The 21,620-nt window shown below is 42.5% G+C and overlaps 2 protein-coding genes across 2 annotated transcripts in view; both read left to right on the top strand.

Moving 5' to 3' along the window:
* Positions 1–14,874, top strand: part of SACM1L (SAC1 like phosphatidylinositide phosphatase) — a 29,731-nt gene extending 14,857 nt beyond the window's left edge. The window contains exons 7-20 of the mRNA XM_034066157.1: positions 1,470–1,503; positions 4,307–4,408; positions 5,171–5,256; positions 5,433–5,519; positions 5,966–6,034; positions 6,156–6,235; positions 7,512–7,610; positions 10,112–10,250; positions 10,474–10,543; positions 10,637–10,709; positions 11,145–11,238; positions 11,318–11,410; positions 12,075–12,132; positions 12,820–14,874. Coding sequence (XP_033922048.1) covers positions 1,470–1,503; positions 4,307–4,408; positions 5,171–5,256; positions 5,433–5,519; positions 5,966–6,034; positions 6,156–6,235; positions 7,512–7,610; positions 10,112–10,250; positions 10,474–10,543; positions 10,637–10,709; positions 11,145–11,238; positions 11,318–11,410; positions 12,075–12,132; positions 12,820–12,956 — 1,221 coding nt within the window. The 3' untranslated portion in view covers positions 12,957–14,874. The remainder of the gene's footprint in view (positions 1–1,469; positions 1,504–4,306; positions 4,409–5,170; positions 5,257–5,432; positions 5,520–5,965; positions 6,035–6,155; positions 6,236–7,511; positions 7,611–10,111; positions 10,251–10,473; positions 10,544–10,636; positions 10,710–11,144; positions 11,239–11,317; positions 11,411–12,074; positions 12,133–12,819) is intronic.
* Positions 14,875–15,680: 806 nt separating this feature from the next.
* Positions 15,681–21,560, top strand: LOC101881862 (small nuclear ribonucleoprotein Sm D1). Its single transcript, XM_005147995.4, has 4 exons — positions 15,681–15,865; positions 16,357–16,433; positions 19,113–19,304; positions 21,381–21,560. Exons 1-4 carry the CDS (start codon positions 15,852–15,854, stop codon positions 21,455–21,457), a joined length of 360 nt encoding a protein of 119 aa, XP_005148052.1. The 5' UTR covers positions 15,681–15,851; the 3' UTR covers positions 21,458–21,560.
* Positions 21,561–21,620: the final 60 nt, after the last annotated feature.

Genomic DNA, 21,620 nt, shown 5'->3' with positions numbered 1-21,620 from the left:
TATTAACAGAGGATGAATATACTTTTGCTCTAAGTAGGCAACAGCTTTCTGTAATTAGGCTTGTTATTTCAGACAGCCAGAATCTAGTATAACATGGCTGTTCGTCTTCTAGTTCAGCACAGTGACAGTCTTGTGCTTTCATACTCCCAACTTTATGTCAATGTTCTCAGTACTACCTGTAGTAAACCTGGCTCTTGGAAATGAGGGACTCTTCATCAGGGACTGTAGTGATAGGACAAGGGCTGATGGGTTCAGAGTGAAACAGAGGAAGTCCAGTTTAGATCTAAGGCAGAAGCTCTGTCCTGTGAGGGTGCTGAGGCGCTGGCACAGGTTGCCCAAGGAAGTTGTGAATGCTGCATCCCTGGCAGTGTTCAAAGCCAGGTTGGACAGGGCTTGGGCGACATGATCTAGTGTGAAGTGTCCCTTCAAATGGCAAGGGGTTGGAACTGAATGATCATAAGGCCTTTTCCAGTCCAAGCCATTCTGCGAAAACATATATCCTTCAGATGTGTGCTGAACTTCTCAAGTTGTCTGCAGTACAGCAACCTTTTCTATCAGTACTTCACATTTATCGAACTGAATGACGCACTGCTTCTATTTCTGTCTCAGTAACCTGTGGAAACGTGCTCTTACGTTAGAGAGCACTGTTCCAAAAGGCAGGATTGTCAGTGCTTCTGGAATGTGAAGATAGGAATTACCAAAGGGCTGTTGTGCATATTTTGGAGGCATGTGACTGGGTTATACTGTTTGAATAGCGCTATGCAGACAAACCTTGGGAAATGAGAGAAAAGCTGTGGTGGGAACAGCAAAGAAAGCCAAGTGTCGCTGGTTTGTGAAAACAGATGCAGAAGGCTAAACACACAAGTAGAGAAGGGAGATAACTGATAACTGAGGGGAAGCATGAACTGCTACTGACTACAGGTGGCTTGCTCTAGCAACAGCTTCAGGTAATGAGTTGTGGCATTTCTGACTTCCAGTATTAGAAAATTGGAATTTTAAATTTCCTGAAAGACCAAGTTATTCAGGAGTAGTAGGGTGGGAAAAACACTGGAACAAGCATTTCAAGTATTAATCACATAGATATAGTCCTGCGTTGTTGACTGTCTCTACTTACATTCTACTGTGGAGGTACAGCAAATATCATATCATAAGGTATTCAGTTTGTAGTGCTTTGTATCTGTCATGTTTGTAGAACAGTGGATGCCATGTGGAGGAGGACAAAAGCAGCTTGATGTTTTCTGTCAAGGTTGCTTAATTAGGATTAGGCTCTCACTTTTTCCCTGCTGCTAATAAGGATTACTTATGTTGCTGTCTTCCTCGAATGTGTCTTGGAAAGAATTACTGCACCCAAACCAAAAATCAAAGGCTATAAATTACATCAAACCATTACAAAACTCCTAGCCAAAGTTACTTAACTCTTTTTGGCTGCTAATGGTTAGTATTTTTAACATGTATTATGTGTGTTTCAGATCCATAGGTTTGCTACGCCAGTGATGCACGGATGTATCCTTTTGTGTTGTAAGGTTGACTATGGGAATCTAACAGCAAAGTAGTTGCTATTGAGGCTGCTCGACTGGCTATGTTAGCAACTATAACAGACCACAATGTCAGAATGAAGTTGTAGTTTGTTCAGATGTGAGCATTAGATATTACTTGATAGCCCACTCAGTTAATATACTTGAATATTCTGCCTTTAAGGCTTAATGTATTTAATTTTACAGGTATGGTTTCCATAAATGTCTTTCTACGAGATTGAAAGTTGAGATGAACATGGCAAATGCTCTTACATCAGCCTTAGTACTTATTATCTTGCTATAAGGATACATTCATGTAGCATTTACTTTGGATATAAAACAAGGGAGAACAGTTCTGACTTGAAGGAATGATTATGGATGTTCCTGTTGATGAATAAAAGGGTAAGTTCTGCTGAAGGCTCCTGGAATGCTTCTCCTAACCAGCTGCTTTTCCTGGACCAACACTTAGGGTAACAGCTATTTTAGCAAAGCAGTCATGAATCTGTTTCTGAGAAGGGATGTATGCTGTGAGTAAGCCTAATGCTTTCTGGAAGCAGTGTTCTTTGTGCAGTGTGTGATCAACAATAAGTCCCAGATTCTTCTGCACTGGCAGCATGAAAAGGACGGGCAAGGCTGGATAGAGCAGCCCATGCTACGTTCTCCTTAGTTCCTTTATTGCAAAGGTCCCTCAGGTATGCACAAGGAACAGCTTCCAGATGGGATCAGTTGTTCTGGTAGGACTGTTAGCAGCTGGCAGATCTCCAGTCCCCTCTCCTGTGACTTCATTTAGTGGAAAATGTCATGAGAGTAGGTGGAATGGCAAGGAAAGATGGCAAAAGGGAACTGTCAAAGCAGCCCAGTCCTTATCCTGCAGGTCCTGGGTGAAGAGTCTGGGTGGATTGCAATTAACACCTTTCTTTGTCCTATTTTCACTGTATAAGTAATTAGCATAAGTCATGTATGTATTGCTGTAATTCTGATACTAACCAAAGACCTTTAGAGAACCCATGAATTCAGAGAAACTGGATTTTTAGGGATGAAAATGCTGGGGAGTGCCCTAAGCAGAATTGATACAGTGCCACTTCCAGTTACTTTAGTAAAATCAAGTATTCTCTCCACCACCACCACCATCCCCAAACTTAAATATATCTTGTTCATCTGGGGTCTTGTAGTGGTGAAAAATAATGGACTGACTTGAGTTAATCAAGACTTTGATCATCAAAAGCCTAAACTACATTTAATATTTCCCTTGCTGCTCAAAAAAACCCCCAACCCTTCTAAAGAACAATAGATCATGCCTTTTCCTTTTATCTGTGTGGGAGCAGCCAACAGCAAGATGCCATTTCAGTTGAGACAGAGACTGCAGGTAGAAAATGAGCTGATCATAGAGGTAACCTTTCTTGCAGGGAACTGATGGCTGTATGTGTGTTGAATTAAAGGGGTAGGACTTGGCAGTAATTTTCCAGGACAGCAGAGAAATAGTTCTTCTTCACACTCCAATTTATGACTTATGAGAAGTTGCTGGATTATGTAGAATGATTTGTATTATTTTTTGAGTTCTTAACAAACAGTTTTAGCACAAATACATAAATCAAGATGTTCTACATATGCAGTCAGTGTGCTTTTTAACCTGTTAGGTGCTCATGTGTGAGATGGCTGCTTTCTGTCCCATTTAAATCATAAATGTAGAGTCTAGATTTCATGGTAGAATGGGCTAGTTGTAAACAAGATGTTCTTTTATTTACCAACCTCAAGACAAAGTACCTAAATTCCTCAAATAATACAAGTCTGCATTATGCTAATACTGTTCAAGACCAGGTTGGACAGGGCGTTGGGTTGTACGTGGTCTAGTGTGAGGTGTCCCTGCCCATGGCAGGGGGTTGGAACTGGATGATCTTAAGGTCCCTTCCAGCTCAAACCTTTCTATGGTCCTATGAATACTGCAGCTTGCAAAAAATGGTCATTTTGATTGTGTGTTTGCTTCAGAGTTGTGAGTTTCAGTTTCTAGGGGCAAAGGATGAAAGCCTGTGGGAAATTATTCATGATAAATGGTGATCTCTTAAGATTTGATTGTTTACTGTAGTCCAAATAAAGGCAATTAGAAGCAGCACAGAACAAGGCTCTCAAACTGAAGCTAGCTGTCAGTGGTCCCTGTTTGTTTGATCAGCCTGAGATTATGGAGTATCTGCCACTTTAGATATCAAGCCTCAGCAGGAAACCATTGCTGTGTAAGAAGCTCCCACTGCAGATGTGTTCATTCTTTTCCTTGGCACAGATTTGAAAGCCAGTCTACATTACTGCTCATTCTGGCAGCTGTAAATGTGCTGTCTGTTGCATGTACAGGTGCAGGGCTTAATAGCCCAAGCTGTTCACTGTTCTAAAAGCCTTTCTGAACTGGTATTGTTTTGTTAAAAGCTATAGGAGGAAGAAACTGTTCAGATAGCTTAATAAAATTGTGGATGAGATGGATGTAACACTGAACAGAACTTCATCAGTCAGTGATATACATAGGACATGACACTAGATTTATCTTCTTTAGAAGCCCATTTTCTCAGTTATAGCAGCTTTAATGTGTTCATCAGTGACATCACCTATGGCCTGTCTTTTTGTGATGTGCATAGTGATCCCAATGCTCTCAACTTTAATATTCAGCTGGTGTTGAACATATTGGTGTGAGAAATGTATACAGATTGTTTTGAATGTAGTCATTTGGTTCCTTGATGTTTCCTACCTCTTGATGTATAAAAATACCCTACTGAACTGTTGGGGTTTTCCTTAATGTTCTTCACTAGTTATCACTATGCACTCTTGTTCTATTAATGGCAAGTGTTTTGACTGGCTGCTGATTTCCAGAAGAAGCTGTTTCAGGGCTGGTGTGCGCTACTATGTGAGAGGTAAAATAGCAAATGGATTTCTTTTTAAAACCAAGCAAATTCCAGCTATATGTGAGTTGCATCTTAAGAGTAATTGTTGTGTAAAGGCTTGCACAAAAAATGCCTATAATAGTTTGTTTCAGGAGGTCCTTACTCCAAAGAAAGTATTAGGAACCTGTATGATATGAAGCGTGTTCTGGTATCGTATTAAAACTGATTCTAGAGATAACTGCAGAGGCCATATAGGGCTTTTAAACACATTACTGGGGAGGAGTTAAATGCAAGTGTATAACAGCCATCTTGGCCTGGCAGTAAGTTCAGTAACAGCATCATTGGTGCTGGCAACAGAGCCCTAAATAATGGTGTGTTCTCTAACTGTTTCAAGTTAAAAGGTGAACAAGGAAAAAATTCAATTACTTTCTCTGTTCTTAGTCCCAGCATACATGCTTTTGTAGAAATTGGTTGGTTTCTGCAGTGCCATTGCTATTGAATTATCAGTATTTCTGTGTCAAAGCACTTGCATCTATTTTGTATTAAACTGGTCCATTTCTATGGCTAGAAATATCAAAATGTGTTCAGCACATCTGTGCTTCTTCAGGTTAAATTGGGTACAGATGATGTTGAATTCTTGCCAGGGGAGTTTAATTTACCATCTTCAGGCAGCTCTGTGGCATTTTCATGCATTCTGTGAGTGCTTAAGGGAGGGTAGGAAGGAAGCCTTTTGCTGGTACACTCACTGTTCTGCAGCCAGACTTGCTTTAATAAGGTCTTTTTCCTACATAGGTATTGATTCAGAAGGACATGCTGCTAACTTCGTTGAAACAGAGCAAATTGTGCATTACAAGGGCAGCAAGGCATCGTTTGTTCAGGTAAAGTCAGTGTAAAGAACTGCTCACTGGCTTAAGATATCTAGATTGCTGTATGTTTCTAAGTATAAATTGTATACAAGATGTGCATGCACACAACCTAACCCAGTCTGCTTCATCTTGAGATGGCAAGTGAGTGTGTGTTTTGTTGTTTTAAACTATTTTCCATTCTTTTGCAGACCCGTGGATCAATTCCTTTTTTCTGGTCTCAAAGACCAAACCTCAAGTATAAACCAAAGCCACAGATCAGCAAGTCAGTAAATCATGTATGTGAGTGTTTGTTGTGTCTTGGGGTTTAAATGTATTTCTGGGCTCATGTTTGTGTGATAAAGTAACAAACTGTAGAGGAATAAAAATCAGCAGTCCTGGATTGAGCTTTACTTTTAAAAAGAAGCAGCAAGAAGCCTTGTACTCAAGGTGAGTTCAGAGGCTGAAGAAAGCCCAAACATCAATGGGGATAGTTTCTCTTTGGTCCTTGTTTGCAGGAGTTCTAACAGCAGCACAATACTTGTTATCTGTGACATGTTTATGCAGGCGAGCTGAATGGACTGGGGGGATGAAAGTAGAAAGGTATTAGCACAATAGAGAACATCAAACGCTTCTTAGCTACTACCTATGTGGTATCATCAAAAAGATGATAATAGAGATCTCTTGTAAATCACAGCTCTTAAATGTGTTGACAGATGTGTGCTACTTTTCCTTTCTCTTCTAGATGGATGGCTTCCAAAGACATTTTGACTCGCAAATAATTAGCTATGGAAAGCAAATGATTGTCAACTTGGTAAGCTTTCACTTGTTCTTCCTGAAAAAGCTGATGTTCTTCTAAGCAGGCTTTTGAGTAATACTCCCTTTTATATATATTTCTTTTTAATTTTCTATTTTCTTTTTTTTCTTCCTCCCAGGTTAACCAAAAAGGTTCAGAAAAGCCTCTTGAGCAAACGTTTGCCAAAATGGTAGCCAACATGGCAAACGGGATGGTCAGGTACGTGTGAAATGAAAGGACACATTCTGTGTTAAAAGCTGAGCATTGACTCCAAGTGATCCGTTCTTTGGAGGCCTTTACTGACTGCCTGATGTGTTTGGAATGTTTCCCAAGCTTTTTCTGCTTCTATGATGCCCTGCTGCTGCCTTCACCAGGGTAGTTAATGTCTGTCCCACTTCTGTATGCTTCTTTTACTACCCTCAGGGGTGTGTTTGTATGTTATTGGAATGTGGGTGTGGATTTTCCTTCTGGTTTTATTAAAAAAGGACCACTTCTAAGGTGAGCTCTTTTCTCACTCTCACACCTAGGTTGGTATTGATACCAACAAGCTGTACAAAGCTTGTGGAATTCTGTGCACCTTTGCTATAAAGTCACCTGCTGGAAACCAAGATGTGAAGTTCTCTCATGGTGTGTTATAGTGATGTTCTGTATGTGTTAAAAAGTAGTGTTTTGCCAGCACATTTTTCTTAATGCTGCCAAAATCCTTTTTCTTTGTTAATCAGTTTTGATGGCATTTACCTTCCAGACTAACACTTGTCTTCAGAGTACATATGCCATCTTTAGTCTTGAAAACTCGGTGAATAGTAACTTTTGGATTATAAAGACTTGGGGAGGAATGTTATGTCCTTTATTTCACAGCATATATATGTGCATGTGTCTGTATATGAAAGTTGAATCAAGCATCACTCATCTAGATCACTTCTCACCAGAAATGAGTTGGCTGTTAAAAACTTGTTCCAAGTCAGTAGCTGTTTAATTCTCTTGTGACAGAGTAGGCTAGCTGTTCAGACAGAACCTGTCTCAGGTTTCTAGAGAGCTGTCAAGGGAGTTACACTGCATGCCAGCAAAGAATGTTGCATTTCAACACCTGAGTCACTTTCAAAAGTGAGCTGAAGTTCCCAGTGCCATTGCTTGGAAGAGAGTAGGGCAAAAAAATTAGAGATGAAGTCGGGTCCATATCCTTTCTGTAATTACTGGAGGAAAAATACTAGCCAGAAGGCAGAGTGAGTAACTTGGAACTCAGTGTGTGCTTCCCCAGACTACTGATGTCCTGTAAAGAAATGTAAATGCTGTCATTGCACACTATGGATGCAGCCTCAGGAAGATTACAGAGTACTGAGAAATCCACAGATACTTGCTGGAAGCTATCTCTAAAGAAAACCAAATCCTCTGTCACTGTCTGTTTTATAGATCAGCCTTTCCCTGGGGGCGGGGGGGCTGAGACCTTCATTGCAGTACATACCTAATCTGAGAAGATGCTTCTCTCTCTGAACAGATATGTAGCATTTGACTTTCATAAAGAGTGCAGCCGGATGAGATGGGATCGACTTCAAATTTTGATGGATCAACTAGCAGAACAGCAGGATGAGTTTAGGTAAGGCTCTGCAGTTTGTTTCTGTACTGTTAAAATGACACCACTTCCTCATAGTTGCTCTTGAGCCAGAGCACAGCAAACCAGACATGTAATCTTCTGTAAAGGTGCTTTCATCTACATTAGTGTTTCTAGATGGAAACACTGTTGCTGACACCATGCAAGGTTAGAGACCTGGTGGTGGGTAAGATGTAAAGAAAGCCTTTTGTATGTCTCAATAAAATGGTTCTGGGAGTTGTAGCAGCCCTGCATTGTGACTCAGGGGTTGCCTTTGTGCCTTAGGTTAGACAAAGAAATGAGCATGCATGCAATAAGCCATTAAACAGAAGTAGTCTCCTTAAGTGTTATGTTTTTCATCCAATAGTAATTCTGTGTGTTGTGGACAGCAAACTGTGCTGCTACTGAGTGTCCAACACTTAGTAGCAACTGTGCTACTGAGTCTCCAACACTTAGTACTCCTTCCACCAGCACCTGCTCTCTCTTTGGCAGTGTTTTCTCTAACACATGTGGTTGTGGCTCCAAACCTTGACACTGGTACTGACTGTTGGCCCTTGCTAACATAAGTAACCCACAAGGAAACAAATTCTCATTTTAGTGAGTCATAATACTAGACTAATTGTCTAAATCAGGTTAAGTTTTATAGTCCCACAAGTGCGTTTTAAGCATTTATTGGTCTTTGCTACTTGTAGACATGTAGATTGATAGCAAAACTGTTTCCTTTGTTCTGCTTTTCTGATTGCTTCGTTGCTGTTCCTGAAGTCTGGTGCCTAAAGCACAAAGTACATCAGCTAAAACATCATAAAACTGGCAGTGGTTTATGCTATCAAAAACCCAAGTGACCTGTAGACTAGAGTAGGAGTCTCAGGAATGAACTCTCTTGCCTGGAATGAAGGCTATGGGAATAGTGTAAATAAACCAGATGGCAGTGAATATTCTCTGCCCACCACCCTGAAAAATACGTGAAGAGCTGACAAATTGGCTTTGAGCACTTTGAATAAGGAGAATTAAGCTTGTAGGTTTCCCATAGAGCAAGGATCCTTTATTCTTAGACTGAATACCGAATCCCATAAAGCTATGTGTCTCTAAAACAAGATACAGAAGTGAAGGTTCTTCCTTAGGATTAGGCTGGCTCTACCATACCTTATTCTGTTTCATTTAGGGTGATGGTTGCTTAAATAGGAACAGAAAAGTCTTGAGTTCTGATATTCTTATTAAACAGTTGTGCAGCCCTGAGAGAGGTGCACAGTTCAATGGAGGGAAACAGCTCTTTTCCACAGGTTAAATCCAGTTGGGAAAGACCTGTCAGAGAGCTGGCTTGCCGGGTTTGAGTTGGTGAGGGTGGGTGAAATGTTTTTAGAGCAACTGTAGAAAATGCAGCACTTAACACTTCTGGTTAATAAAATAGTTTTACTCTTTGACTATACTGTTATCTTAGTATCAGTTCTAGGCAGAGCTTGGTGGGAGAAGGGGAAAATGAGGATTTCACAGGCGTTGGTTTCCTTTAATCATACAACAATGTAAAACATGGTTTAACAAAACTAATTCTTCAGGAAAGACAAAAATGAGTCTTCTTAACACAAAGCTGATCAAAGTAAATGCACAGGCTTCTAAGGCTCTTGATTTTTTTACTTCTGCATGGCTCTAAGACTCTCAAAATACTGTACAGTAACAGTGGATCATATGCTAGTCCACATTCAGAGTCCATAACTACATAACGGAGTAACTTAATCTACAGAATCTGTAAGTCTTTAGGCAACTGTAAGTTTAATGCTGTGGCAGAAGGGCAAGTATAGTTCTGTCCTGTTCACACATCCAGCTGGTAGCTTGATCAGCATATCTGTTTTACCAGCTCAGTATTCAACTCAAGGACACCTAGTTTAGTTAATTAAAAAGACTGAGGTAACAAATAGCATATGCTGTTGCAGGAGAGAACATCTGGCTCCCCCAGATCTTCTCATAATGGGGAGAAGAGTGACAGTAGCAGGTTTTCAAACTTAAGCCTTAAAGATCTGAATACCTTCCTGGAAGAAGTGTGCCTGAGAGTTTATATGGCTCTTCTGTGCAGTGGTGACTGGATTGAACCAGGTGACCATGTATATACAAATCTGGTTACTTCTGGTGTTTTATACTCTGTTAGTTATATTGCTATCCCTGGACCTAGGACCTTGCCATCAGTGAAAAAGTAAAATGTAAGGCTCTGATTTCGTACCTCGATCTGCTCTTCCCAGTGACATAACTCAATATTGCTGGTGGGCTTTCTAAATTAGAAGAGTGCAATTAGAAGGGCAAGAGTGCCCTGAGATTACAAGATGTTCATATACCAATGTTAGTCTCCAGTGTTGGAGGGGAAGAATTCAGGGTGACCTCAAAGTTTGAAGCCACATCTAAGAACTCTTTGTGTGTTCAAGACAACTGTGTTTTGATTGCTAGAATATTCACTTCTGAAAAGGTGTGATTTATATGGACTGTTACCTATAAATACTTAAGTGGATTGTATGTGTTAGTTATTTTCTAGTAGATTCCGATGGTAAAATAGTGACTCAGCAGGAAGGAATATTCCGCAGTAACTGCATGGACTGCCTTGATCGGACTAATGTGATTCAGAGCTTGTTGGCACGCCGATCTCTTCAAGCCCAGCTTCAGGTAAATGCTTGTTCTTGTTTAACACTCAGGAAGAGGAGAGAGGCTGTCTGTTTGGAACTGAAATACAATTTTAACATAGCAATAAGAGCTTGCATATATGAGTCACTGTGCTACTTGAAACACATTAGCCAGACTCTGCTTTGATAAATCCAGCTTTTTCTGATAGCATATCCTGATGTTTCTAGTGAACTCCTAATAAGCCTCAATCTGCTCTTTGTTTTAGAGGCTTGGTATTCTGCATGTTGGACAGAGAATTGAAGAGCAGGCAGACTTTGAGAAAATCTACAAAAATGGTAGGTTTGTTTATAGACTTCAAACAATTGCTTTTTTTTCCCAACCAGAGTAAATAACTTCCTTAATCTTTCTTAATGTTTTCCTATTCACAGCATGGGCTGACAATGCTAATGCTTGTGCCAAACAATATGCTGGAACTGGTGCCTTAAAGACAGACTACACAAGGCAAGTCAGCCTTTCTTGTAAAGGCCTTCTGGGTTGGTTTTGGCATGTTTGGGATTTTCTTTAAGCCTTCATATCTGAGAAGGGGCTTAGGCTATTAACAAGTTTTGCTGTGACTCAACTGGTAAAAGGTCAGACTAAAGTCTACAGAACACTATTCTTCACTGTGTTCATATGAAAGGAAAAAAGGCTACCTGGAAATAAACCCGAGCAAATGTGCTTCTTCAGGGCACACTTATATTGTTGGATGGAGAGAAGTGTAACTTTCAAACCTAGTTACAGGCATTGTGTGGTAGTAATGCAAAGGCAACACCAGATGAATACCTCCATGTAAATACACTTATTAAACATAAACCCATGAAAGAACTGTAAATCTGAAGTTATCCTCCTGAATTGATAAACCTATTTGAAATGTTTTTTCAAAACTGCTTGTTGCAGAACTGGGAAGAGAACTCAGTGGGGCTTAATAATGGATGGATGGAACTCATTAATACGTTACTACAAGAACAACTTCTCTGATGGATTTAGACAGGTAAGTTAGGCTTTTAACTGTGGGGAAGTGCAACAGTGTTGTTGTGCATTTTAGCTCATGCTCTCCCTTACTCTTCCAGGATGCAATTGATCTTTTTCTTGGGAATTATTCTGTGGATGAAGTAGAACCTGCTAGTCCTCTGCACGTCCAGAAAGACTGGAAGTTCTTAGCTGTGAGTATGCAGACTTTATTCATGACTGGAGAAATACATAAAACCTTTTAGTCACTTGCTTCATGTGACTAAGTAGAACTTGTCTATTGAGTGAAGTGTCCTTATAATCTGGTTATGTTTCTATAACACCTGCTTATAGGACTAAACCCAGCTTGTTCCCTTGACAGAAAATGGAGTGTGTTGAGGTACTGTAAAAAAACCTGCTGCTTGCTGCTCTTTAAAAATGTGTTCCGTCAAGTGGAAAGGGAGAAACTCTGTCACCACCAGTGACTCTCTGCTTCTGCAGAAGCAGCTTGTGAAGATCTCATTCTTCGTGCACAGACTAACACAAAACCCCACTTGGTTTTTTTTCCTCACCCTTCTATTCTGTGAAATGGGATTTGGGACATTCTGGGTTTGTTTAACTAGTGGCTGGTGTACTCTTTTCTTAAAACCACAAATCTCCACCTCTCTTTTAATAAACAGAAGGTGCATTTTAAGAATTAACTTAGTTAACTCAACACACTCCTCCAGAATATTTTGTACCTGACAACAGGTGAATCAGGAATTAAAACAACTTCACTGCAAAGTTAGTAAATAGCTTTGTAGTACAACTCATCTTAAAGGAAATGAAGGCATATATGTGCTGCTATATCAAATGATTATTCTTTTTCTCTTTCCCCAGTTGCCTATTATTATGGTGGTTGCTTTCTCCATGTGCATTATTTGTTTGCTCATGGCTGGTAAGTCACTATTTTTAATTGCACAGAATTAGCTTGCTTGTGTGCAGACTTCCTGTGAAAGGTTACTGTAAACTATTAAGTATAAAATTGCTTCTCCATCATACTAAAAGGTGTTGGAGCATGGCTGTGAAGATTGAGAGCTAGCACTGTATCATTAATGCAGAAAAACCTGGGCTACTATAGAAAACTGTGTTCAAACTTTTGTAGAAGTCATTTAAGGGGCAGTTAGTTGCCCCCAGTTTTAGCTGCAACTAAGTAGATATCTATTATTATTACAGCTGGATGAATCCCCAGAATAACACCTGATGTAGGGCAGAAAGACAGTTCAGAAAAGTCAGATACAGGCATAAACCTGTTCTGATGCGTGTGTCTGTAATCTAAATCTGTGTTGGGAGTTGTGAAGATTTGTGCTCTTTTGCCTTGAATTTTTTATCATTAGTGCCCATAGAGTTCTTGGCCTCCAACTTCTGTAGCTGTTTGTTCAAAAGTGTTCTAAGAACCTTGTGGCAAACACAGTTTTCCTAGTTAAGGAAGTAGAGGAAGCAAAGACCCCAGTGTCCATGAAGGACTTCTGACTTCATCTGACTGCAGATCTCTGAAGGGGGGGGGTTGAAATATTTTGGTTTTGTACTAAAAAGCCTCTCTCTGGAGATAATGATCCTAAAATGTTTATCTAACTCTTAACAGGTGATACATGGACTGAGACAATGGCCTATGTCTTTTTCTGGGGAAGTGCAAGCTCTGGAACTTTTGCCATCATCCTTTACAACGGCAAGGATTTTGTAGATGCACCCAAGCTGGTCCAGAAAGAGAAGATGGACTGAATTTGTGTGTGTGGAAAGCGGCTTGGTAGTGAGGATTCCTCGAGCCACACTTGGAGTCTCTACTGACCTGCTTTCCACACCAAATAGTGATATTTTTAGCGTTGGTGGTGTTGGGGGGCAGAGGAGAGAAAATAGTGTCCAATGGTGGTGGGTGGCAGCTTTCAACTGAGACGTGACTCAACAGTCTTTAGTTGCAATGGTCTTTGGAATATTGCATTAGTGGAGTTGGCTCCACTCTTATTGAGGCAGTGCAAAGATGCAAATCAGCATCTTGGTGTCTGGAATGTTTTAGGGCATAAGTGGACTGCTTCAGCTCATGGTCTGCCTGGGCTGTTTCAGCTGAGTATTTGGTCTCTGGCTCGACAGGTGAAAGCTCTGATGCTGTTTGTGCATTAGAATACCCAGATATTGAAGCATTAATAATGGAGCTTCTAGTCTCTGAACAAATACAGCTTCACACCAATAAAATGTCTCGTTCCAAGACGTACAGCCAGATTATATTTGTTGTGATAAAAGTCCACGTTAAGGAGTCCTTTGTGCATATTCGTGTGTGGATTCTTTTCACTAAGTAGAAAAGATGTTTTGAATCCTAGTGCTCTTCTAAAATGAGCTTTTGTCCTGTCTTGTTAATCTAGGACTGATGCAATATTCTACTCATCATTGTTGGGTGAGAGGGCAGTGTAATTGGATGTTCCTGAAGTTGCAGATGTCTTGCACTGTTTCAATATTACAGTCTCCAGATGATACGTTAGTTAGCAAGTTAAAATATAGATTTTTTTCTTTCTAAAGATGTAAATGAAATCAAAGAATGTAAAAATCCTTTGCAGTGTTTCTTGAACCTTCCTTATGCTAAAGGTCCAAAGTATTCCATTACTTCAAGAATGGGTCGCAACGTGAAAGGTGAACTTCATATTGTTTTGCTTGTCAGCTGCTTCTATTCTTGGTTATGTGGAAGTTTATGAAAGAAGGAATAACAGCCGGAGGAGAACGTGTTTAGTCTAAACTCTGTTTGCACTTGGGAGCAGCAGCTTGCTTCTCATGCATGATATTGTAACATACTCTTCAAAAGACAAAAAGCTACAGAATCATTTGTGCTGGTTAATAATAAATGTGTGTCTTTCAACTTAGTGCTTCCAAGCTGTAAAAAAAAAAACATAAGTAAACCTAATTGAGGACCAATTTTAATCTATTTTGTCACTTATTTTATATGGTTTGTTCAAAACCAGCCATGGAACTTGCTTAAGGCACTGTGCTTTATTTAATAGTTCCTGTAAGTACAGCTGTATATTCAGATTGCGAGTGTACCATTTAAAATGGGGGCAAGGGAGGAACATGTAGAACGCTGGGATGAGCACAGTTAAGGCTAGAACACAAAACACTGGACTCTGGGTGTTCCTTTGAGTTACAACTGAAAATATGTACAGATTTTTGCAACTGTTAACTGTTCACTTTAACCTTGAATGTTTCCGGAGCTTCTCCGGCCTCTGTGTAAACATAACCTGTTCATAAGCACTAGTACTTGCAAAGTGTCTGTTTGCTTCTAGATGCTGTAATGGAAATACCAGTTGGCAGTTAACTGGCAAACCCTCTAACTTAAAGTTTTTGAAGGTGAGCTCCATTATGGGCTGGAAGTCCCAGAACACCACAGACTCTGCATTTGGAAAGCACGGTTTTGATGGCTCTCTGGCGTTTGAAACTCGGTGTGGTTGTCTTGCAGTCTAGAGCTAAATCCTTGCATCTTTGGTGAAGAAGCAAAGACTGAACTTGTATCTCTAACATAAAAGGTTTGTAAGATGTGGAATAACGCAGGTTTTGGAAGTTGGAAAGCACCTGCATTTCAGTACTTTGCAAGGAGTCTGTATTTCTAAAATCACAAACGGTGTTCTCATAAATGACAATAAATTGTTCAACTTTTCTAGATAGCGTGTCCATGGTGTGTGTTGTGCTTTGGAGCGGCTGTTCCCAAATTGATCCTTAGGAACTGGATCACTGGAAGGGCGCTTTGCTTCCTTCTCTGCTCTACAGGTGCAGACTCTGCTTGTCTGTGCTTCAGTCCTGGTGACTGTGCCCTGGTGTTGGTGTAGGGCTCACGTTCCAGTCTTCATTACTGTGGCTGCATCTCAGTGTGAGGAGCCCTGTGGCTGAACCTCCCTGACGTTTAGTCCCAAGTGTCTCCTCTGCTCTGCTTCTCCCAGGACAACCTCAGGGTTTTCACTGACCACAGCAGTAGGTGCTGGGGGGGAAAAGGGAAGTTGGCATCTCCCTTTCCCTCCCCTATTGCAGGCACACATCAGCTCTCCCAAGTTTGGGGTTTTTCCACTGTGCCATTGGTCTGTTACAGATTCAACATGAAAGGTGATTGGCCAAACACAGAAGTTCTGAGCTGGGCAAAATAGCATTTGAAAGAGCTTTGTGTGTATGTTTTAGATGGGTAAGCTTTCATCACATGGGTAAATTCACACACACAGATAAAATTACTACTTTTTAAGAAATACGTGAATTTGTACAAAACAATATAAAATATTTGTATAAAATATAAACTTTAAACCTGGGCCGTGGCTTTAAAATTATGTATTTTTCTCTAAAATGTATTTTTTTAACGGGGTAAAGCAGCAAAAGCCGTGAGCTCCTAGGAACCAGCTTGCCTTTCCTGCCCCCGCGGGCGGGACCTCCCGCACGCTAGAGGGCGCTGTTGCACCTCCGTCCGGGCGCGCAGCGCCGCTTCCGCCCATTGATCGCTGCGTCGGGAGGCCGCTTGTCGGCGGCGGCGCGGCCTGCTCCGAGTGACCGGCCCGCAGCTCCGGGCCTGCCCGCCCAGGGTCTCCGCTCTCCCCGCGGTGCGGCCTCCGCCGCCCCGCTGCCCCCGCCCGGCCGTAGCCCCCGTCTGCCGCCGCGATGAAGCTCGTCAGGTGAGCGGATGGAGGCGGATTGCCGGCGCTAGGCCGCTGAGGGAAGCAGGCCCAAGCGTTCAGCCGCCGCCCGGTGGGCCCACATCCCCCGCTCCCGGCCCCCGTTAACGGGCGGTGCGGGGCTCCAATCCCGTACCGGTGCCTCGGCCGTGGGGCTGGGAGCTCAGCAGTCACCCCTCGGGGCGGAACCCCCGCCATGTTAGGTTAGAATTGTCCTCCTGAGGGGTTTGAACGCTCCGGTCCGTGTGTGGTGACGGGCGCCTAACGGTGCGGGGTTGGGCAGTGTCAGTGCCACAGAGCCCGGGGGCTGGAGGGGTTTGTACCTTGCTCTCGCATAACGCTGCACTGACCGTCTGCCGCAGGATGCGGGACCGCTGCCTTCGGGAGCTGGGATGTGGGAATGCTTCGGGCATACCGGTTTTCATAACGGGGTGTTCAACACAAACGGCTTTACATGGGAGTGAGCGATTTGGTTTGATTTGAATTCCTAGGTTTCTAATGAAGCTGAGCCATGAGACTGTGACCATTGAGCTGAAGAACGGGACGCAGGTGCATGGCACTATCACAGGTACGGCGGGCGGGAGGCTGCAGCAGAGCGGTGTCTGTTACCGGTCTGCTAACGGCTGGCTTAGACCGAGCTCTTTTGTTTTGTACTCCCTCTTGCGGGGACCTTCTCTGGGAGAGAGTTCTGGTGCCCTCAACATAAAAAGGACATGGAGCTGTTAGAACGAGTCTAGAGGAGGCCACGAGGATGATCAGAGGGTTGGAGCACCTCACATATGAGGATAGGCTGAGAAAGTTGGGGCTGTTCAGCCTGGAGAAGAGAAGCTGCGTGGAGACCTCAGAGCAGCTTCCAGTATCTGAAGGGGGCCTATAGGGATGCTGGGGAGGGACTATTCATTAGGGACTGTAGTGACAGGACAAGGGGTAACGGGTTGAAAAACAGCAGAGGTTTAGATTGGATATAAGGAAGAAATTCTTTACTGTTACGGTGATGAGGCACTGGAATGGGTTGCCCAGGGAGGTTGTGAATGCTCCATCCCTGGTGGTGTTCAAGACCAGGTTGGATGAAGCTTTGGGTAATACAGTTTAATGTGAGGTGTCCCTGCCCATGGCAGGGGGGTTGGAACTAGATGATCTTTGGGTCCTTTCCAACCCTAACTATTCTATGATTCTATGAGATGCAGGAGGTGTTCTTCCTAATTGACGTCGGGTACAAGCAGGGAGGTGTTTGTAGAAGAGCCCAGACTGGGCGAAGTTGCAGTGCAGAGCAGTGAAAAGCCAACCATGAAAACACTTGGAATTTCAGTCAGCTGCAGATTGTCCTTGACATTCTGGTGGCCAGGTACCCCCGTGGTTGATCTTAGGCTGCTGCTCTATTCTGTGTAAAGTGCTGCTGGGAGGCAGGCTCCAGCCTTCACTTCCAAACAGGCTTGGAAGTGAGGGAAGGAGACATTTCCAAACCATTGGCCAAGCTGTGGGAAGTGTGATACTCTCTTAGGATGATGATGCTGGTGAGGCAGTTTTACTGCCATATCAAGCTGGTGGAGGTACAGGTGAGTTTTGATAAGGTGTCTCAGCACATCTGACTTTCCATTTATGAAGGTGCAGTAACAATAGAAACATTGCAGCCAAATGCCAGAAGAGGGATTTCTTTTTTGATCAGTGAAGTTTTGGGTTTCAGAGGGTTTTATCTAAAAAAATAAATCATTTCTGTTGAGTTCATTTTTACTCTTGTTAAGGTGAACTTCTAAATCATAGAATCCCAGACTGGTTTGGGTTGGAAGGGACCTTAAAGTTATCCAGTTCCAACCCCCTGCCATGCGCAGGGACACCTCACACTAGAGCAGGTTGCTCCAAGCCTCTGGCTCATGTTATTTACATGATTTACAAATGCTGTATTACCATAGTAGGAGTCTTGGTGCTGCAAACCTGGTCTCCTGCTGATGCCAGAGGTCTTTTGCATAAGTTTGTGGAATGTTATTGTCAGAAACTTCTGTGTTGCAGGAAAAGCCTTTATGATTTATTATATTGTTCTCATGTAATGATAAATAAGCAGACTATTCTGTTTGCTTTTAATTGTATCAGTGAGTGATCTTGTTCTGAGAACATTCATGTTAGCATTGCTGTAGAGATGACCAGGAATGTAGATGGTGCATGTTGTATCTGATGACCCTTACAGTGATGCTGATGAACATGCTTGGTCTCCTTTCCCTCACTCATCCCAGGCTGCTTTTAGAAGCCTGTCTGCACAGGCACTGTCAGTAAAACAAAACAGAACTCAAACTTGGCAGAGTTGTATTCCAGGGGATTGCTGAGGTGCTTTTTTGGCCAGTAGCAATCTGCTGAGATTTGGCAGAGTGCAGAACAGACATTATTTTGCTGCCAGATCCATCAGCTTTGAGTAGACGTGAAGGCACCACTCTGGTGTCTGATTGCAGCAAGCTCTGTTGAACCCAGCTGGATAGAAAGCAAACAAACTGCTTGTCTGCTGGCCTCAGTGCTCTAGCAGGCTTAACTGTTGATCGGAATCTCTCATTTCCTGTAACAGCTTCATGCAGTCTGTGTTTCTAACATGAGACTCTTCCCTTTACACAGGTGCATGAACCTATCCATTGTTGCTGGGCCATCTCTTCCTCTTTGGGTTGGTGAAGGAGCAGGTTTCACATCATGTGAACCTTGCACAAATCAAGTGCAGGTGCCAGAGAGCTGTGTAAAACCTGGAAGTAAGGGGGCAGGACAGAAAAATATATGGAATAAGCACAGCACAGTGGTGGTTCTGTTTCTGGCCTGCTCCTCACTCATTTATGGAACGAGACTATCCGGATTTTTAGCACAAAGGGTTGTTTGTGCAGGAGTTAGAACGTGTAGTAACTGCTGGGGTGGGTGTCACTGAATTAGCAGGTGTTTGTGAACTGCAGTTTCCATCTGGTTGGAACTGGGTGATCTTTGAGGTCCCTTCCAAACCAGACCATTCTATGATTTTTCTGAGGCTTACAGAAAACGTTTTTCCTCCTTAAAGGTTTGGTTTGCTTGTCTTTGAAAAGAATATAAAGATTAAGCAGCAGTTTACTACTTGTTCAAAGAAATTGTTTCAACCCTATACAAACTTGCTCTTGCCTAGATCCAGATCTCTAGCAAGAAGATGGCTAAAGGCAGCAATTGCTAAATTAGGGAGCGTAAAACCAGCCAACAAGAGACCAGCTTAAAGCCTTTTATCCCTGAAATCAGACTTGTGTTGTTTCAGGAGTGGATGTCAGTATGAACACACATCTCAAAGCAGTGAAGATGACACTGAAGAACAGAGAACCTGTACAGCTGGAGACGCTGAGTATTCGAGGGAATAACATCCGATACTTCATCCTGCCTGACAGTTTGCCTCTGGATACTTTGCTAGTGGATGTTGAACCAAAAGTCAAATCCAAGAAAAGAGAAGCAGGTTAGTTTGTGCTTTCCTGGTCTGTGTTTGCTTTGCCTTTGTATGCGTTTTAGCGCTCTGAATCTGAAGTCATCGGACTTGCGTGTCTTAATATCTGCATTTGGCAGCTAGCTCTTTCATCTCAGAGGGTTTGACACTGGACTGGCTAAGTCTGCCTTCCCCACCTTAGCATCTGTAGAGCTTTCTTTCATGTGAAATCATAGGTATGGGTTTTTATACATCTGTTTAAAAAAATGTAAGTGTTTTTAAGCTTGAGTAAATCTTAATCTGTCACAGAACTGTTGAACAAAAAGCTCTCTAGAAGCCCAACAGTGTAGAGAGCAATTCAGTGTTAACCCACACTGTTTAAGGTTAATATGCAGTAAACCCCAGAAGGTCTATAGGTTGTCTTCGGCACTGTGTGTTTTGCCCAACAGTTAATCTGTGTACTTTTAAAATAGTAAGTTGTAAGTGAAAGCTAATTGTGCTCTAAATGTGGTACCATTTCTCCTGTAACTAGTGCTTAAATATTTGGATCTGTGGTCTTTGATCCATGTGCATGTTACGAATTGGTGTGCCTACCTCACTGCAGTGGTGTGAGGAACACTGTGGTGTGTGCATCGCAGTGTACAAGGGGTATGGCCACTGCCTTTATAGAGAACAAGGATAAAGCTCCTCGAAGTGTTTTGTTCCTCTCATATCTGTTAAAAACAATCTGGCCACGTGGAGAAGTGAGTGCACTTGGGTTGTGTTTTTCCTGAACCTCACAATGTGAACAAGAACAGCTCTATCTCTTCTTAACTTGGAGAGGGGAAAGGAGCTGTGATAGCACTAGTTACCTCAGTTTCATCCTCCTTGCATCTCTAGTGGACTGAAGCACTCTCAGACCTCTGGTGTGTTGTGCTGTGCTTTGCCTTAACCTGCAGATGCCCTCAGGCTTCATAAGTGTGTAACATAGCGTGTGTCCTTGGCAAAAGAGACTGTCAGTGGAAGGCAAGGTGCTGGCTGAGAGGTGTATGTGGAACGTGTGTCTGCCAGCACTTTGTCAGTGTGGCTGCTGCTGATGCCTGTAGGTGCTGTAATCATTCAGTCAGGTGTTGATGCTTCCATGTATTTCACAGGGTCAGGCTGTTGCCAGCAAAGCCACCAGCCTTCACAGTAATTTGTGCCTCTGCTCTGTCTGTATGGCATTTCTAACCTAGGTAGGGTCAGGTGGAACAGAGTTGTAATCTCCTGGCTAAATGTGAATGCTGGAGTGTGGCTCTTAACCACCCACTTCCATGGAATTTTAAGTACCCTTTTGAGCCCTGCACTGACAGGCTTCTTTGAAATCAACCAGTAATCGCACAAGTTTGGCCTTGAAACCTGGTGGGGCAGGTTGTGTGTCTTTAGGAGAAAGGGGTGAGATCACATTATCATGATTTGGATCCTAAGACCTACAGCAGTTGTTTGTAGCCTCAATTATTCTGTGATTCTGCTTTCCCTTTACCATAAAATAGCAGTTTTTGAAAGCAGGAGCACACAGCTGAGCTCATGGCCTAAGAAGCACATCGGAACTTGGCAGAGGCATCACTGAAAACTGGGGGCTGTTTGGAGGTGGGATCCTTTTAAAATGTGCCTGAGAAAGGCTGAGTTTGGGAATCTCACAGCATGTTAAAACTCGCCATTTTTCTCTAGCAGCATACTTGATGAACCACAGTGCGAGCTGTGGCAAGAAAAAACATCTGTTACACTGTAATGAACAGTAACAAAGTACTCTTGTGTATGCTTTTGTGATGCCTGAAAAACTAGATTATCTCAAAAAGATGAAGAAAAAGAGAAAAAGTTCTCTGTCAGACTTAACTTACGTTTGGGAGCAGCAAACTGTTACATCCCCTTGTTTTCTGCAGTGAAGTTATAGACAGACAGTAGTCTGTGGCACTGGTATACTGAAAAAGCTAACACAGATGATGGAAATACTGCCTGAAACCTACTGAGCATTAACAATACCTCATCACAGGGAAGCAGTATGTGTGTTGTTTATGCTCGATAGAGAATGTTTTAACCAAGGTGAAAGTGGGTCTCACATGATTTATCCTTTCTGTTTCATCTGCTCAGTTGCTGGAAGAGGCCGTGGAAGAGGCCGTGGCAGAGGCCGAGGCCGTGGAAGAGGCCGAGGGGGCCCAAGACGGTAACTTCTCACCAGGCAACTGTTACCAAATCATGGGCAATGTCAGGAATTTTTTGTACAGGTCTTGTTTATGGTATCCATTTTTAATAAACTGGGATGTGAAAAAATGTCTTTCCTTTGTTAGCGAAGCCTGGGCAGGGAGGCATGGCCTGTGACTGGTGCATGGT

The sequence above is a fragment of the Melopsittacus undulatus genome, chromosome 1 (assembly GCF_012275295.1).
Source record: "Melopsittacus undulatus isolate bMelUnd1 chromosome 1, bMelUnd1.mat.Z, whole genome shotgun sequence".
Lineage (NCBI taxonomy): Eukaryota > Metazoa > Chordata > Aves > Psittaciformes > Psittaculidae > Melopsittacus > Melopsittacus undulatus.
Note: the sequence above shows the minus strand (reverse complement) of the source record. Positions and strands in the feature narration are given on the sequence as shown.